Here is an 18,401-nt window from a genome sequence, read left to right as displayed (position 1 = left end):
TTCTCCCCCCCACCCCCAGCCAGTAACTTGCGCTCGTATTTTTGGCCCCCCAAATGCATTACTTTACATTTTTCAACGTTACCCCATTATTTTGTTTAGGTTTTTTTGCAAAGTTTCCACATCCTGCGTAGAAGTTTATTGCCTTGCTTAACTTTGTATGGTCTGCAAATACAGAGATTGAGCTGTTTATCCCATCCTACAGGTCGTTTATGAATAAGTTGAACAGCATTGATCCCAGGACAGAACCCTGGGGGACCCCACTTTCCACACCAAGACCATTCTGAGTACTCCCCATTTATCGCTAACCCTCTGAACTCACCCTGAAGCCAGTTTTCAATCCAAATACTCACCCTATGGTCCATGCCTACATACCTTTGTTTTTACAGTATCAAATGCCTTTGCAAAATCCAGATACACCACGGTCTTCCTTTATCTGTACGTCAGCTCGCTTCTTCATAGAAGGTTAAAAGATTGGTTTGGCAAGAACAATTCTTCATGAATCCATGCTGATTCCTGCCAATGATATAATTTTCAGTACTAAAATTATATATACATACATACACATATATATATGTGTGTGTATATATATATATATATATATATATATATATATATATATATATATATATATATATATATATATATATACACACACATAGTATATAGTCTTATAACGTATATAGTCCCTTCTCATCCCCGCTTGCAGACTATTGATGTTAGGCTAACTGGCCTGTAGTTCCCAGGGATGTGTCTTGGCCCTTTTTATATATTGAAATATTTTACTCAGGTACCTCCTTGTGGTCAGCAGACATGGGAGATTCAATTACCGTTGGTCGACGATAGTTGGTATGGTGGTCATGTGACCCTTCAGCTGGCTCAGTGGTGTATCTGGTTACTGGTGTGTAATGGTGTGGGGAGTATGCAGCTGAATGGATTATCAATTAACCGCCTCTGAAACCTTACACTTAAAATCCCCGGACGCCGTTTCCTAGTGCATTAAGACCCCTGGATAGAAGAAGATGGAATGCATTAATAATAATGTGTTCAAGTAATTGTGTTATTTGCACACACATCATATAATTCTCACAATAATGGATAGCCATTCTGTCACATCCATAAGGAGTACTTTTCAGCTCTTTGTGACCCCTATCTTTGCAGGTTTCTGTGTACAATGGTCTAGCCACTGCAGAGGTTACTGTGGTCCAGCAGAGGCCAGACACACACACACACTGATGCAGTGATTGCAGATGAATACAATTGCTTGTAACTGAATTTTTAAGAGCCAAACTGCAAAAAATGGCCACAGCCTCATCTCCGTAATATGAAGAAAACTGCATACATTTTAGTGCAATAATAATTTCTCCTCTGTTAATTGAAGAAGACAGTGGAGATCTTAAAATGTTGACTGTTGGGTTATGGCACCACTTTCAGGATTAGGACACTAGGAACAAGAACAAAACCAGAGCTTAGAGGCGACCCCTGCTGGTGGCCAACGCTCCATCCGCTAGAAGCAGCAAACAGCATAAATGTTAGTGAAATATGTATTTTTTTTTTTAATTAATCTACTTCATAATATCTTGAGGTCCTGGCAGTGCCTTGTACTTCCTTTAACAGGGTGACAATGCTGATTCCCTTGCAATGAAATCGCTGAGCGGTCTGCTTTCACATAGGCAAAGGGGAAGGATTCTGTTGACACGGGAGTATTGTATCGTAGGTCTGTGTTTTGCCTCTATGGGTTATGTATAGTTTTTTCATGCATCACCCTGCAGGAAGTCCTATTAATGTCAATTGGGACACAGTGGCTGCTAGGATACAGACGAGCCTTCCAATTTGACAGCTGTATGGGTGCACAGCCCCAAATGCACGGTCTGTCTTCAGGCCTGTGCACCTGCACAGATGTGAAATTGGGAGTAGCGGCTGTGACCAGTGGGCTGCTGGGTCCAAATTTACATTAGCTGCACAGGGATGCAAAGAACTGTGCATTCCCCATGCAGGCAAACGCATCCTTCGCATTGGGGGTACGCCTCTAATATTGGAACAGATGCATCCCAACTACCACCTCCTGTGTAATTCCTTGCCAGCCTCAAGAACATAGAACTCAGCCTGAGACGTCTCTGCAAACCCCCATGTGCAATCCGTGCAAAAAGGGGAGAAAAACTGGTGTCATTGAAATCGGCTAAAACCTTGTTTTATTAATGCAGGTTAACAACATTCAAAAAAATCCAAAGGGTTTCAGCCATGAGGCCTTAATAATTTCCATGATTAAGGCCTAATGGCTGAAACCCATTGGATTTTTTGACTGTTGTTGACCCACATTAAAGGATAAGTCCAGCCTGAGCTCGTTTGGCTGGACTTTTATGGGTCACAGGAGTGCAATTCGTTTTTTCAGCAGAGAGCGGTCTCTGCTGACGTCACAGGAATTAGCCCAGGTATCGTGTCATCACGACAACAAAGTCTGGATCCGCCAGGTTCCTGTCTCAGCCTCTTGGTGAGCCGCTGAGGGACTGAGATGGCCACTCCCCGCCCCTCCACAGCTCAGCGTTCCAGTTAGCATGGAGGAGCAGAGCGGAGAGCTGCTGATTGACATCCTCTTGGGGATCTGTGAGAACTGAGCCATTGGCGATGTTCGATCGCTTGGTTCATATTGCAGAGGTGGCGGGGGGGACAGATCTACATCAGCGTAAGTATGATACTGGCAAAAAAATAAAACATACATCTCTCTTAACACAATGTATGTTTTAACCAAAGTTATTGCACCAGCATTTCTGCATTTTTTGCACAGATACGCCATAGTATGCCGTCGTGAACGAGGCCTTTGGGCTCATTCAGATGGGTTTACTACATAAAGTGCATGGTCTCTTGAAGCAAGATCCTGCATTTTATGTAGTACACCGTAACGGATCTTGGGACACTGTGCTCAGGGTCGACATATCAGCAACTATTGATGTTTACATGTTGGCACTGAAAAAGCAATTTGTGCAGTGGCGCATGCGCAGAATGACCTTGGCAGTCGAGTGGCGCATGCGCAGAATGACCTTGGCAGTCGAGTGGCGCATGCGCAGAATGACCTTGGCAGTCGAGTGGTGCATGCGCAGAATGACCTTGGCAGTCGTAGAAAGACTAAACTTTGGCTAGTCATTCTGCGCATGTGCTAGTTAAATGGTTCATTCAGGTGCTGACAAGTAGACGTCAATAGGGTACTAGCTACACAATGTTCATATTGACAGGGCAGCCCTAAGTAGCGGTGGCCGACGATAATAGAACTGAGTTGAGCATTGCGCTTGGTTCACACTGCCGCGACCTGAAAGTGGCACAACTTTGCCAGGCGACTTCCTGGCGATCTGCTAATGACTGTTATTTTTTTTTTCTTTTTAAATCCTTACAATCACTAACATGTCATATTTGCCTCCACTGTGCAGCTAATTTTGCACAGAGTGGCCCCGAACCTGGTCTTCTGGGGTCCCCTTGGGGCTATCGCAGCTCCTCCCCACATCAGATAACCCCCCTAGGAGAAGCGCTCTCCCGAGAGGGTTATCTTGGGGGCACGCTCCCGAGTCCATCATTCTGTGTCCATAGCCACCGAATGTATGACTCGGCCCTGCCGCCGGCGCCCGTGTCATTGGATTTGATTTACAGCAGCGGGAGCCAATGGCTGTGCTGCTATCAATCTATCCAATCAAGAGCCGAGAACCCAGGGCAGAGACACAGCGCATCCCCACTGGCTCATGTTTCAGGGCTCAGGTAAGTAAAAAAACGGGTTGGGGGGGGGGGTCATTGGATGCATTAAGGGGAAAAAAACTCTTACAACCCCTTTAAGTGCAACTTGACGCGACTTTCAGGGAATTCCTTGGTAATCTCTCTATAATGTTGGATCCAAATCACATCAGTATAGCTGAGGATCCGACTTGGAGGGGCGACTTCCATTAAAGTCTATGGGCTCCAGTCAGATAGAAGTCGCCCGGAAGTAGAACAGGGACCTTTTCTAAAGTCGGAGCGACTTCAGTAGTGCTAATTCAGATGGCTCCCATTGACTAACAAGTGATTTCACATGTCACGTGACTCACAAGTCGGATCCCAAGTGACGGCAGTGCGAACCGAGCCTTGCTGCTGTGTACGTAAACCGGAACTTAAATGTTTTTTTACATCTGCACAACATATAATGCAACTCAAAATATAGCCCTGGATACAGCTCTGCCCAAAACCGTTGAATGGGCCCCATTGGTTTTTCTATCGCTGTGCGCCTCTGTATACATTATCTTTGGCAGCCATGTGAATGAGCCCCTGTGGCACTCTGCATGGTGTTTTTCATGTCTCAGTACAAGCAAGTGCTTTCATCTGTAAAGCAGACATTAATTACTGTTTTTCTAACATCTCCCTATCTCTAAATACTTTTTGTTACAAAACATTTTTCTCATTATCCTCCAGTCAATAAATAAATAAATAAGTATTGGAAACCAAAAAAACGACTGTAGAGATTGCCGCCTCATCTCCTGCAGTCCTTTTCATGTATTATGGAGGAGCCGTTGGCACAGAATGTGCGTAGAATATAATTACATGTGCCAAGCTTGTTATCCAAAAAAAGCTATTAAAAATTAAACGTTACATTCTTTTTTTTTAATTTTTAAAAAATTTCTTTAACAAAGCAATTACTTTTTTTTTTTTTTTTTCAAGAGGATGAAAATAAAGAAATAGGAAAAAATAAAAAAGGAATTCCTCCATTTCTGAAATTCGCCGCCGTTTAGTGTGTACAGGGAGGCAGCCGGCGGTAAAATGCAGGTTGTGTATTGTACAGCGGAATAAGAAACAGGTTAAAATCAATAGAAATAAACACACAATTGAATCCTGGGTAATAGAAGCAATGGTGCACTGGGAACAATATCTGGATGTGCTCCAGGCAAACACAATTCATTCAGGAAGAGAAGTGCTTGTACGGCGGGGGGTGTGGGGGGGGGGGGCGGCGCTCCTGCCAATAGCGCCAATCTGCCCTGACAACAGCGATGCAGGTAAAAGGGTGAGTGAAAAAAAAGTGTATCTAGAATCATGCTCTCTAATTATCGGTATCTGTGGAATCACTGTGTCTGCTCTGTGCTGCCTCCCTTTGATAATATGACAAGTGGCAAGCTTTTCATCTTTAGGAAGGGAGTCTTTTGAGATTTTATATATATATATATATATATATATATATATATATATGTGTGTGTATGTGTATATATATAATATGTGTTGGGGATGCGCCGAAACATATCGGCCGAAAATGCCCTTTTCATCAATTTGCCGAAAGGAAAAAACGGCCGATAATTGAGCCGAAAATGGGGCGGGGCCTGGGGGCTGAACTCCGCCCCCGCCCCTGGTGCCGCCCTTGATGGGGGGTGTATAGCGCAGGAGAGCCGCCGCCGTCTGGTTGAATAGAGCGCCGGGAACATCACAGCTTTAATTTCAATAGCTGTGTGTTCCCCGTCGCGCGCCGTCACACACAGCCCCTCCCCCTTGTCCGGGGAACTTTCATAGACAGATCACCTGTCCAGATTGGACGGGTGATCTGTCTATCAAAGTGCCTGGACAAGGGGGAGGGGCTGTGTGTGACGGTGTTCTCGCATATTCAGTCCGGCCATCATATAGCGTCCGCACCGTACTGCGCATGCGCAGTAGGGGGCAGAAGAAGCTTCGTAAAATTTCTGAAGCTGAACGGCGCCTGCGCCGTGAGTGGAGGTGGTAGCCCCACCATCCAAGCGGACATAGGGTTGTGAAAATTAGACGTCCTCTCACGAGCGAGCTTCTCTCGCCACGCTTTGGGCTCGGACTCGCTGCGTGTCGCCAGTCTCTGACCACCTCCTGTACCATGTCGCCAGTCTCTGACCACCTCCTGTACCATGTCGCCAGTCTCTGACCACCTCCTGTACCATGTCGCCAGTCTCTGACCACCTCCTGTACCATGTCGCCAGTCTCTGACCACCTCCTGTACCATGTCGCCAGTCTCTGACCACCTCCTGTACCATGTCGCCAGTCTCTGACCACCTCCTGTACCATGTCGCCAGTCTCTGACCACCTCCTGTACCATGTCCCCAATCTCTGACCATCTCCTGTATAAAAATATTTTTTAAAAACAGTCATTTTCGGTATCGGTGCTGTTTCGGTATCGGTTTTCGGTTTTCGGCCTAGTGTATTTTTAATTTTCAGTATCGGTTTCAGCACCAAAAAACCCATTCGGTGCATCCCTAATATAAAAAAAAAAAAAATATATATATATATATAATCAAGCCAGAAAAGTCCTCCATCATCAGTGAGCACACATAGCCGCTTACCAGATATTCATGACCACTAAAGAAATTGCAGTAAAACCCAGTGATTGGGGCCAGACTCCAGGTAGAAGCAATCACCCGTTTCAAACCACTTGCTCCGCTCCGTGTGTGTGTATGTATGTGTATATATATGTATATGTATGTTGTGGCATAGAGATTGCATAAACAATAAAGGGAACGTAAAATGTAGCAAAAGGGTTGTAGATCAACATCTTATGCCACGTACACACGATCAGACTATCCGGCGGACTTAGTCTGGCGGACAAACCACCGTAAAGTCCTCTGGACTGTCCGAACGAGCGGACCTGCCCACACACGTGAATTTTCCGGCGGACTAGGTCTGGCGGACTAGGTCTGGCGGACTAGGTCTGGCGGACATAGTCCATCGGATTATCCGCCGTACTTTTGAAATGAACGGACTTGCCCACACACACGGAGGAAAGTCCGTTCGTTTTGAGCGAGGCTCCAGGTAGCCGGGACCAGCGAAAGAAGCGTCGCTGGCCCCGTCACCTGGTATGGAGTTAAAGGGGAAACCCTACGCTGAAAAAACGGCGTAGGTCCATATCAGACCCTTATCCGAGCACGCAACCCGGCTGGTCAGGAAAGGGGTGGGAAAGAGCGAGTGCCCCCACCCCAAAGCACCTTGTCCCCATGTTGATGAGGACAAGGGCCTCTTCCTGACAACCCTGGCTGTTGGTTGTCGGGGTCTGCGGGCGGGGGGGCTTATCAGAATCCGAGAGCCCCCTTTACTAAGGGTTCCCTCGGATCCCGGCCCCCCACCCTATGTGAATGAGTATGGGGTACAATGTACCCCTACCCATTCACCTGTGAAAAAAATGTAAAAAAAAACACAACACACAAGGGTTAAAAATAGTTTATTGCACAGCTCCGGGGGGGTCTTCTTCCGTCTTCGGGAGTCTTCTCGCCAGACTCCTCCGCTATCTTCTGCTCTTTTGCTAGCTCTTTTACTAGCGGAGGAGCCCGGCTTTCTTCTTCGTCGCCGCCCTCTTCTTCCAACTTCGGGGGTCTTGTCCCCCTCTTCGGGGGTCTCTTCCCCCTCTTCGGGGGTCTCGTCCCCCTCTTCGGGGGTCTCGTCCCCCTCTTCGGTTGTGTTGTGTTTTTTTTTTTTTTTTTACATTTTTTTTTAAGGGTCTGATATGGACCTGGGGGGGGACTCCCACGCCATTTTTTTGGGGTACGGCAGACTAGCACACACACCGCCGTATTGTCTGCCGGACTGCGAGTCTGGCAGACATATTTTGGTGCAAAACTACTTTCTTGGTCCGCCGGAGCCCACACACAGGGGGATTATTATAAGAGGTATTAAAAAAAAAATGAAACGAGAAAAAAACTCACCCAAGCTCTACCGCTATATAGTATAGTTGGTGTGTAGAGTAGTCGGTGCTCTGGCTAATTAAGCTCGCAAAAGATCCATAGAAAGTACAGGCCCGCAACTTGACAGCTTCTCCATAGAAAATATTTATTTGAGCATTACACCAATAATATCATCCAAAAATGTTGACGTGTTTCGGCCTTAGGCCTTCATCAAAAGCTTAGCTTTTGATAAAGGCCTAAGGCCGGAAAGCGTCAACGTTTTTGGATGATTTTATTGGTGTAATGCTCAAATATTTTCTATGGAGAAGCTGTCGAGTTGCTGGCCTGTACTTTCTATGATTAAAAAAAAAGAAGGGGGGGAAAAAGGTAGAGAAGAGGATAGGAGGGAATAAAAGGAAAGAAGGAAAAGAGAAAGAATCCAAGGAACAAGAAAGAGAGTCTAGGTTACCGGAGAAGAAAGAAATGATGAGGAGCCCCACGTGGCCGAGGAGAACCCCTAAGGGTGGTGACAGAGGCACATGGCTATACAATGCCCATGGTTCCCTAGTTTGATCAAACAGACGCGACTTGGGATCCGACTTGTGAGTCATGTGACACGTGAAGTCATTAACAATACTAGCAAACGTCCCATGAATCATATTCCATGTGATAAAACCTTACAGGGAGTTTTTACTCCACTTGAAATGACAAGAAAGAGATGGTGACAGATCTCTGCTCACACCCGACCTGTCTACCAGGGACTACATTTCCCATTTCAATTTCCCGAATTTATGGGGAGATTTCCTCTCTTCCTGTTATGTCTACAGGACAGGAAGTAAAGGTAAATCTCTCGAAGGCGGCGGATGTAAAAAAAAGAAAAAAAAAACTGATGGGTTTAAACCTTCTATGATGTATAAAAGTGAGCAAAAAGAAACTGAAAGGTTAGATATATAATATGCACTCACAACAAACACATTTATTAATTACTTTTCAAGCACCCGCGCAGAATTATATTTTTACACAGGTTTATGAAGAGCCACATTTGCTAATTTCCTGACGATTAACTCTACAAACATCCCAAGTGTTTCTCCTGCTGCCCGTTATTGTACAATATGGCTTATTGCTCGCGTTGCAGGGATGTAGAAGCTGCAGAGAGGGGCTCTGATTCAGCCAGCATATGGCTGTTAATAGTGGCAGCTGCTGAGCCAGAGTCTGGGGGTCATGGCATCACCCCTCCCCCTCTTTATCATTTATTCGCAAAGCCTTGCAGTATTCTGGTAACACAACAGATGCCAAAGCTTTTTCTATGGAAGTTGAGCATAATGGGTTTGTGATATAATATAACATAACCCCTACACTTTAACCCACTTCATTGCACAGGGGGAGATGCAACAGCCACGCCGACCACTCCACAGTCACCATTTTATGGTACTAGCTGCTCTGAACTGATGAAAACTGATAGGTTGCTTTGGGCTGCTGAGCTCTCACATCAGCCATGGTCTCCTGTTGGCGACATTACAGGGCGAAATGTGTTTTTTGGGGATGTTTTTTCTTAACCCCTATAAATTTTCATAATAAATTTTTTTAACCTCTTCAAATATACTGTGCATCTACTTTACATTTTTTCATATAAATATCCTTTATCAATAAATAAACTGTCCTTGAGCTCCAAACCAGTGGCTCTGCCTAGGCTGAGATGTCCTCAATCTGCTTGAGGACGAGGCCTCCTTGTCCTGCACGTGGGGGTCCCTCTCCTCTCCTCTCTCCTCTTGTGCTCATCAATGCCTGGGACCGCAAGGCCACATTCATGTGAAAGTCCTCATTAAGGCGGTACCCCAGCTAGGAGATAAGCTGTGCAGTGGTGTAATATACAAAGTTCCTCTGTAAAATGTTCTGTCTTGTTTCACTACACACACTTGCTTGATAAATGTTGCATTGAGGAGGGACAACACTAAGTCTATGCCCTCTCCACCAGTCCAGCAATAACTCTGCCACCTCATTCCCAGTAACTGAGTTGGGTCCTGCCGTGCACTAGCCGGGATCTCATGCCTGCACATAATTACCTCCTCCTCTGGCTCCTGTACCTTACGGCTAGATACATAGGGTCTCTGTATCGTGGGTTCGGTCCAAGTTACTATTTGGGGAACTGGCCACTGTGGAGGGAGGCAGAACATCAACCCCCCCCCCGCGCGCAACGGAAGGAACTATCACCCAAGCCTGCTACCTCTCCACACTGGCTGGCTGCTGTTGACTTCCCACAGTTTGTGGATTCCAGTGACACTATTGACTGACTCCTGCTCAGTCTCTAATACTGACCCTTTGTGGTGGCCTTCCTGTTGTACCCTATGTGTACTTTACAGACCCTGTTTTTTGATAGACCATTTACTTTCTTGCACGCCTGTGAATAACTTTAGACCAGGCTCAAGAACAATTAACAAGCTTTACTTGAAGACTGTAAGGGTACAGCAGTCCACAAACCTTTCAATCCCTGACTAACTAGTTCTCATCTTCCCAGGCATACCTGTACAGGTAGAAGTCCATAATGGCAAAGGCCTATTATCTAGATTCCCCTAGGGTGGTGGTGATCAAAGGGTGCTCCAATGCATCGTTTCCACTGAGCGGATCAGTCCTGGTTGATTCGGTGCGCTTTTTTGAGTGTTTCCATTATGAAAGCGGCCCATACAACCGAACCATACTGCACCATACGGAGTTCTGCTTCGGATGTGGGGCCATAGAAAATGGTCCGGTACTGTTAGGGTGGAGCTACTGGCATCACACAATACATTTCACTGATTGGCGGACAGAAAAAACGTCAATGCTCACATCAAATGCATTTTTTTCTAAACCCCGTATGGCCCCTGGTGGTCCGACTTGCAGTGGAAACGCTCACCTGAATAGACCGGACCATTCCACAATGGTACAATCAGCCTGCCCATAGATGGTGCGAATCTCGGTCGGTCCCTGGTGAACCGGCTGAGATTCAAACCATCTATGGCCAGCTTTACCCTTGCCCAGTGCAACTGTTTCTGTTTAGGAAAGCTCTAACCGGTGTTCAGGTAGTGCGGTCAGCACCCTTTGCTGAGCTATGACTGAGGTGAAATTCATTGCTTGACTAGCTACAGTAAGAGGGAAAAAAAATTATTGGATCCCCTGCTGATTTTGTACGTTTGCCCACTGAGAAAGAAATGATCAATCTATAATTTTAATGGTAAGTTTATTTTAACAGTGAGAATAACAAAAAAAAAATCCAGAAAAATGCATTTCAAAAAAGTTATAAATTGATTGGCATTTTAATGAGTGGAATAAGTATTTGACCCCTTCAGAAAACATGACTTAGTAGTTGGTGGCAAAACCCTTGTTGGCAATCAGACATCACACATTTCTTGTAGTTGGCCACCAGGTTTGCACACATCTCAGGAGGGATTTTCTTCCACTCCTTATTGACTCCAAGTCAATAAGGTTTCCAGGCTGACGTTTGGTAACTTGAAACTTCAGCTCCCTCCACAGATTTTCCATGGGATTAATAGAAAATGGCTAGGTGACTCCAGGACCTTAATGTGTTTCTTCTTGAGCCACTCCTTTGTTGCCTTGGTCATGTGTTTTGGGTCATTCTCATGCTGGAATACCCATCCATGACCCATCTTTGGTGTTCTACTGAGGGAAGGAGGTTCTCACCCAAGATTTGGCGGTACATTGCCCTGTTCATCGTCCCTTTGATGCAGTGAAGTTGTCCTGTCCCTTTAGCAAGAAAACACCCCCAAAGCATAATGTTTCCACCCCGATGTTTGACAGTGGGGATGGTGCTCTTGGGGTCATAGGCCGCATTGCTCTTCCTCCAAACACAGTGAGTTGAGTTGATGCCAAAGAGCTCAATTTTGGTTTTCTCCTACCTGACAGACTCCTCATTGGCTCTCGTCTACTTATCCAACCATGTGCTCATGCACAGTACTCCCACCCATAGTCTGTGATCAGCACTTCCATTGGAAGTCCCCTCCTTCACCTCCTGCTCTCTGCACTACTCCTGGCGCCTCCCTCTGAATTCAAAAGAGCCAGAACTACAGAAGAGTCATGGGGGGGTTAATGCATGCTGATAGCACTATTGACTGTCGGGGCGCATTGAGAACAACACTAGAAAAAAAACATTGGGTGGTATACATCTGCCACAATGTTGATTTTGCAGCAGAACCCCTGGGGGCCACCAGAATTTTCTCATGGACCATCAGTAGATGTTATCTGATCATCAGGTATCCACAACCTTTTTGATACCTACTAAGCCTGCATAGCAACAGAGTTTTCAAACCTTAGTGATGATAGCAAACTGGACTCAGCACGTTTTTGATGTATTGCTGAAAAAGTTAGAAAAGTCTTCCATTAACTGCATTCAGTACCAGATTTTAATAACAAGAACCTCCCCCCAAAAAATAAAATAAAAATCTGACTGTCTAGTTTTTTTATTCTAATCTCTCTCTTCTCTGCCTCTGTCTTCCAGGTGAAAAATGACTACATGTCGGAGATGTCAGACCAAGTGGACCAGGAAATTGCTTTGAAGCTGGGCTGCCTGGAGATTCGGTAATATCCTAAATCTTGCATATTACACATATTCTGCTGGAGTGTGGTTGCAGTCTGTGATTCGTGGAGTGTAAAGCACCAGTCTTGCTTATAGCTTAGCATTTGCATGTTTCTGATGTTGACTTTCACACCACATACACTGCGGTTTAGGGTTTTGGTTCAAAAAATTCAGTTCTTTTTTGAACTCATCAGTTAATCCAGATTTACTTTTTACGAAAACCTGATGTGCATCCATATACATGCGCCTACCCATGAGTTCTTTCAGACGGAATTGGAGAAGAACATGATTGATGTCACTTTTGTTTCCAGTCTTTTTTTTTCTTTTTTTCTTTTTACTGTGGACATTAGTGGACCCATGACCTCATGCTCTAATGGTGGTGGGATGTCCAGATGCCTCCAATGTTTTTTTTTTTTTGTTTTGTTTTTTCCGTCTGGAAAACCAAAAAATTATGTTTGCATTTTTTTTTTTTTTACAGACCTAAACAGATTGTGGCGGTAGGATACCGGTATTGATACAGATACTAAGCATTTAGAGTACTTGTGCAAATGTTACAATAGTAAAACCGATATCATAAGCCCTGGTTCACACCAGTGAGATTCGTCATGCAATTTAATGGTTCTAATTCGAATGACAAGTCTCGCCCCATTGCTGGCAAAGAAACAGTTCAAATTGAATTGTGACCCAAGTTATGGCGACTTTGAAAAAGGTTCCTGCACTGCTTTTTTTGCGATTTCATCGAGACTTGCATTGACTTCTGTTAAATGAAGTTGCAAGCCGTGGTGGAATCGGAGATCCAAATCGCAACTGAAGCAGCGCAATTTCAAAGACACACTGGGGTGAACCAAAAATATATGCATCCAAGACCGATGACTGAGTTTTCTTGCTGGCCTTCTAAAAATAGGTATTGGTATTTTGGTATCGGCGAGTACTTTGATACTTGGTCTTAAAGCAGTTCCACCCTAAAAAAAAATGTTTAAATTAAGACTCCTTTTAACCTAGAAAAAATCATTTGGAGGAAATTGGTTTTTTATACTTACCAGAAGGGCCTGTTGCTATGTAGTCCTCATCTGCCACTTCCTGGTCCGCGGAACTCCTCGAGACTTCCTTGCGCTCCTGGAAAATGATGACATTTGCTCGGCGCTACTGCCGCCATTGAATTGCGCATGTGCGAGATCGCGCATACACCAATCTCAAGGTATTCCAGGAAGCGATCTCTTTTGGGCTTCCCATGCCCACATTAAGGATGGAAACGGGCACAAACAGAGGCATAAAAGGAAAGTGTAAGATATTTATATTTTTTAACAAGCGTTCTTGATATTTGTATAGTCTATTCGAAATTTCATTAGCAATAATGCTGGGAAGCAAAAAGAACGCTTTAAAGAACTGGTATCGGTGCATCCCTAGTATCTGGACACTCCTGCCGCCCATGGAGCATTCATGGGTCCACCAATGTCTGCTGTCAAAATAATGAACAAACACAAAGGGGGTTGATGTACTAAAAATGGAAAGTGCAAAACCTGGTGCAGCTCTGCATAGAAACCAATCAGCTTTTCGAGTTTATGGTCAAAGCTTAATTGAACAAGCTGACGTTAGAAGCTGATAGGCTACTATGCAGAACTACACCTTTTAGGATGTCAAACCCAAAATGACGTCCGTCCTGTTCAGCTCCAATCCCGCAGGGGAACCTGTTCATGCATCTCTTATTAACAGGAGCAGTCAGGACCCACATGAAAGTACCCTCAGGCAATAAAAATCTACAAAATGAAAAAATATATGGTACTTTTTTTTCTTTAAAAATAAATTGTGTTTAGTATGGATAAAAAGTCCAAACTTTGTTTTGTCCATTTTTAAAATGGGTCTAAAATTATGACTCTGGTCCAGAACTAAAGCTTTACCCGAACTAAAGCTTTACCCGAACTAAAGCTTTACCCGAACTAAAGCTTTACCCGAACTAAAGCTTTACCCGAACTAAAGCTTTACCCGAACTAAAGCTTTACCCGAACTAAAGCTTTACCCGAACTAAAGCTTTACCCGAACTAAAGCTTTACCCGAACTAAAGCTTTACCCGAACTAAAGCTTTACCCGAACTAAAGCTTTACCCGAACTAAAGCTTTACCCGAACTAAAGCTTTACCCGAACTAAAGCTTTACCCGAACTAAAGCTTTACCCGAACTAAAGCTTTACCCGAACTAAAGCTTTACCCGAACTAAAGCTTTACCCGAACTAAAGCTTTACCCGAACTAAAGCTTTACCCGAACTAAAGCTTTACCCGAACTAAAGCTTTACCCGAACTAAAGCTTTACCCGAACTAAAGCTTTACCCGAACTAAAGCTTTACCCGAACTAAAGCTTTACCCGAACTAAAGCTTTACCCGAACTAAAGCTTTACCCGAACTAAAGCTTTACCCGAACTAAAGCTTTACCCGAACTAAAGCTTTACCCGAACTAAAGCTTTACCCGAACTAAAGCTTTACCCGAACTAAAGCTTTACCCGAACTAAAGCTTTACCCGAACTAAAGCTTTACCCGAACTAAAGCTTTACCCGAACTAAAGCTTTACCCGAACTAAAGCTTTACCCGAACTAAAGCTTTACCCGAACTAAAGCTTTACCCGAACTAAAGCTTTACCCGAACTAAAGCTTTACCCGAACTAAAGCTTTACCCGAACTAAAGCTTTACCCGAACTAAAGCTTTACCCGAACTAAAGCTTTACCCGAACTAAAGCTTTACCCGAACTAAAGCTTTACCCGAACTAAAGCTTTACCCGAACTAAAGCTTTACCCGAACTAAAGCTTTACCCGAACTAAAGCTTTACCCGAACTAAAGCTTTACCCGAACTAAAGCTTTACCCGAACTAAAGCTTTACCGAACTAAAGCTTTACCGAACTAAAGCTTTACCGAACTAAAGCTTTACCGAACTAAAGCTTTACAGAACTAAAGCTTTACCGAACTAAAGCTTTACCGAACTAAAGCTTTACCGAACTAAAGCTTTACCGAACTAAAGCTTTACCGAACTAAAGCTTTACCGAACTAAAGCTTTACCGAACTAAAGCTTTACCGAACTAAAGCTTTACCGAACTAAAGCTTTACCGAACTAAAGCTTTACCGAACTAAAGCTTTACCGAACTAAAGCTTTACCGAACTAAAGCTTTACCGAACTAAAGCTTTACCGAACTAAAGCTTTACCGAACTAAAGCTTTACCGAACTAAAGCTTTACCGAACTAAAGCTTTACCGAACTAAAGCTTTACCGAACTAAAGCTTTACCGAACTAAAGCTTTACCGAACTAAAGCTTTACCGAACTAAAGCTTTACCGAACTAAAGCTTTACCGAACTAAAGCTTTACCGAACTAAAGCTTTACCGAACTAAAGCTTTACCGAACTAAAGCTTTATCGAACTAAAGCTTTATCGAACTAAAGCTTTATCGAACTAAAGCTTTATCGAACTAAAGCTTTATCGAACTAAAGCTTTATCGAACTAAAGCTTTATCGAACTAAAGCTTTATCGAACTAAAGCTTTATCGAACTAAAGCTTTATCGAACTAAAGCTTTATCGAACTAAAGCTTTATCGAACTAAAGCTTTATCGAACTAAAGCTTTATCGAACTAAAGCTTTATCGAACTAAAGCTTTATCGAACTAAAGCTTTATCGAACTAAAGCTTTACACAAATAAAGTGCAACCTTTTTTTACATTTTTTTTCCAATTTTGCACTTTTTTTTAATTTTTTTATTTGACACTTAATAAAATTAACGTAGCAAAATAATGCAAGAAGTTTTAAATAGTAACCCTTTAGTGACTAATGGTAAAACATATGTTAATGCCTAAGTGCAACTTTGACATGTGTTTGTAAAACTGTACATATCATCGCAACTACTTTGTGAATCCACGTGGATTATACTTTTGATGATTTTTCGGGACAAATTGGTATTTCCTTTGGTGGTAAATGGTAACGGATATTTCCTGATTTTTTTTTTTTTTTTTTTTTTTCTAATATTTCTTTTTATTATCCAAGAAAAACTCCCAAAATAGTAAAAAAAATAATCAAAATAAAAAAGTCCTGGGTCCCTATCCTTAATACAGAGTGGTGGACACAGTGGTCATGGGATTGCGCTGCTGTGCACCCCAACATACCAGTATGTCGTAGTGCCTGCAGCTGTTGCTTGTTCGCTGAAAAAATATACTGTGGGTGGGCAGCAAGTGGTTACAATATGTCACTAGGCTTGATATTGCGTTAATGATTACAGATATTTACACAGTGCCAACAATTTACATACAATGTTATATACATGTAATACTGTACATTAACATCAATCCTGTGCCATACAATCTGAGGTTCCCTCCGCAATATTCCAATTAAAAATCCATGTTTTTTTTTTTTTTTTTTATCCGATTTTTTGGAAGTCTGTAAAGTTCTGAGCTCTCAATCTGCTTATTAGTGTTTCATGGAGGGTGAAAAGAATTTAAAAGTGTATTGGCCTGATATTTCCATGGATTATCATTTTAAAATGGCTTTATATTTATTTTTTTATTTTTTTTATTTTTTAAGTTTTGTTTTGTTTTTAATTGGCCTATGGTTAATCTTTTAACAATGTTCATTTTCTATATGCAGGCGATCGTACGGGGAGATGAGAGGGAATGCTTTGGAGAAGAAATCAAACTATGAAGTATTAGAGTAAGTGTCGCTTCTGGTCTGTTAGCGTTATTATTTTTAGGCATTACCACAGATTGCTCCAATAATTGGCATGCTGCAGCGTCTTTCCTTGCCTATTAGAGCATATGATGTGTGTACTAACGCAATGCACCAGACGGCCAATCATTGTGAAGCTTAAACTTGGTTCGTTAAAGGGGAACTCCTAGCCTTCATGTATTGTATTTTAACTGTACTGTCTCCCTTTATATTGTAAAGCGTTGATGCCATATAAATACTATTTAACAACTGTCATGGGAAGAACATGGTGGCTTCCATTCTATCCTCCTGCCACTGGGTTTGCCTGGCTTAGACTCCATGGCTTTATTACTTTGAGTCTTATGTCTGGTGTCTGGAACAAATATGTGGATAAGGACATCTGACTTTCCAGGTCTACAAAAGTATCGATGCCAGGCAATTGGAATTATTTAGGACAACAGCGGCACCCCTATTTTGCTCATTTACATAGCTAAATGTACACTCACTGGGCAGTTTATTTAGGTACACCTTGCTAGTACTGGGTTGGACCCCTTTTGCCTTCAGAACTGCCTTCATTTTTTTATGGCATAGATTCAACAAGGTGCTGGAAATATTCCTTAGAGATTTTGCTCCATAGTGACATAACATCACGCAGTTGATGCAGATTTGTTGGCTGCACATCCATAATGCCAATCTTCCCGTTCCACCACATCCCAAAGGTGCTCTGTTGGATGAGATGTGGTGAGTGTGGAGGCCATTGGAGTACAGTGACCTCATTGTCTAGTGGTGAGATGATTGGAGCTTTGCGACATGGGGCATTATCCTGCTGGAAGAAGCCATCAGAAGATGGGGACACTGTAGTCATAAAGGGATGGACATGGTCAGCAACAATACTCAGGTAGGCCGTGGCATTTAAATGATGCTCAGTTGGTACTAAGGGGCCCAAATTGTGCCAAGAAAATATCCCCCACACCATTACACCACCACCACCAGCCTGAACCAGCGATACAAGGCAGGATGGATCCATGCTTTTATGTTGTTTAAGCCAAATTCTGACCCCACCATCTGACAGCTGAAATCGAGACTCATCAGACCAGGAAACGTTTTTCCAATCTTCTATTGTCCAATTTTGTTGAGCCTTTGGTCAGTTACTGTTGCATTTCTATTATCTGGAACCAGTCTGCCCATTCTCCTCTGACATCAACAAGGGATTTTCCTCCACACAACTGCCGCTCACTGGATATTTTCTCTTTTTCGGGCCATTCTCTGTAAACCCAAGAGACGGCTGTATGTGAAAATCCAAGTAGATCATCAGTTTTTGAAATACTCAGACCAGCCCGCCTGGCACCAACAACCATGCCACATTCAAAGTCACCTAAATCCCCTTTCTGCTCTATTCTGATGCTCGATTTTAACTTCAGCAAGTCATCTTCACCGCGTCTAGATGCCGAAATGCATTGAGTTGCTGCCATGTGATTGGCTGATTAGCATGTTGTGTTACCAAGGAATTAAACAGGCGTACCTAATGTGGCTTGGCGAGTGTAGGTGGTGT

General features: G+C 43.4%; 1 protein-coding gene across 21 annotated transcripts in view; it reads left to right on the top strand.

The window, feature by feature from the left end:
- The window catches only part of PTK2 (protein tyrosine kinase 2), a 549,666-nt gene that overhangs the window by 262,157 nt on the left and 269,108 nt on the right, over positions 1 to 18,401 (top strand). For all 21 annotated transcript variants that reach the window (XM_077493396.1, XM_077493389.1, XM_077493392.1 and 18 more), the window contains 2 exons: positions 12,103 to 12,182; positions 16,793 to 16,855. In XM_077493396.1, the coding sequence (XP_077349522.1) occupies positions 12,103 to 12,182; positions 16,793 to 16,855 (143 nt within the window). The remainder of the gene's footprint in view (positions 1 to 12,102; positions 12,183 to 16,792; positions 16,856 to 18,401) is intronic.

The sequence above is a fragment of the Lithobates pipiens genome, unplaced genomic scaffold (genome assembly GCF_037356315.1).
Source record: "Lithobates pipiens isolate NorthernLeopardFrog02 unplaced genomic scaffold, aLitPip1_a1.2 Scaffold_19, whole genome shotgun sequence".
In the NCBI taxonomy this organism is placed as follows: domain Eukaryota; kingdom Metazoa; phylum Chordata; class Amphibia; order Anura; family Ranidae; genus Lithobates; species Lithobates pipiens.
This window is presented reverse-complemented; position numbering and strand designations above follow the sequence as displayed.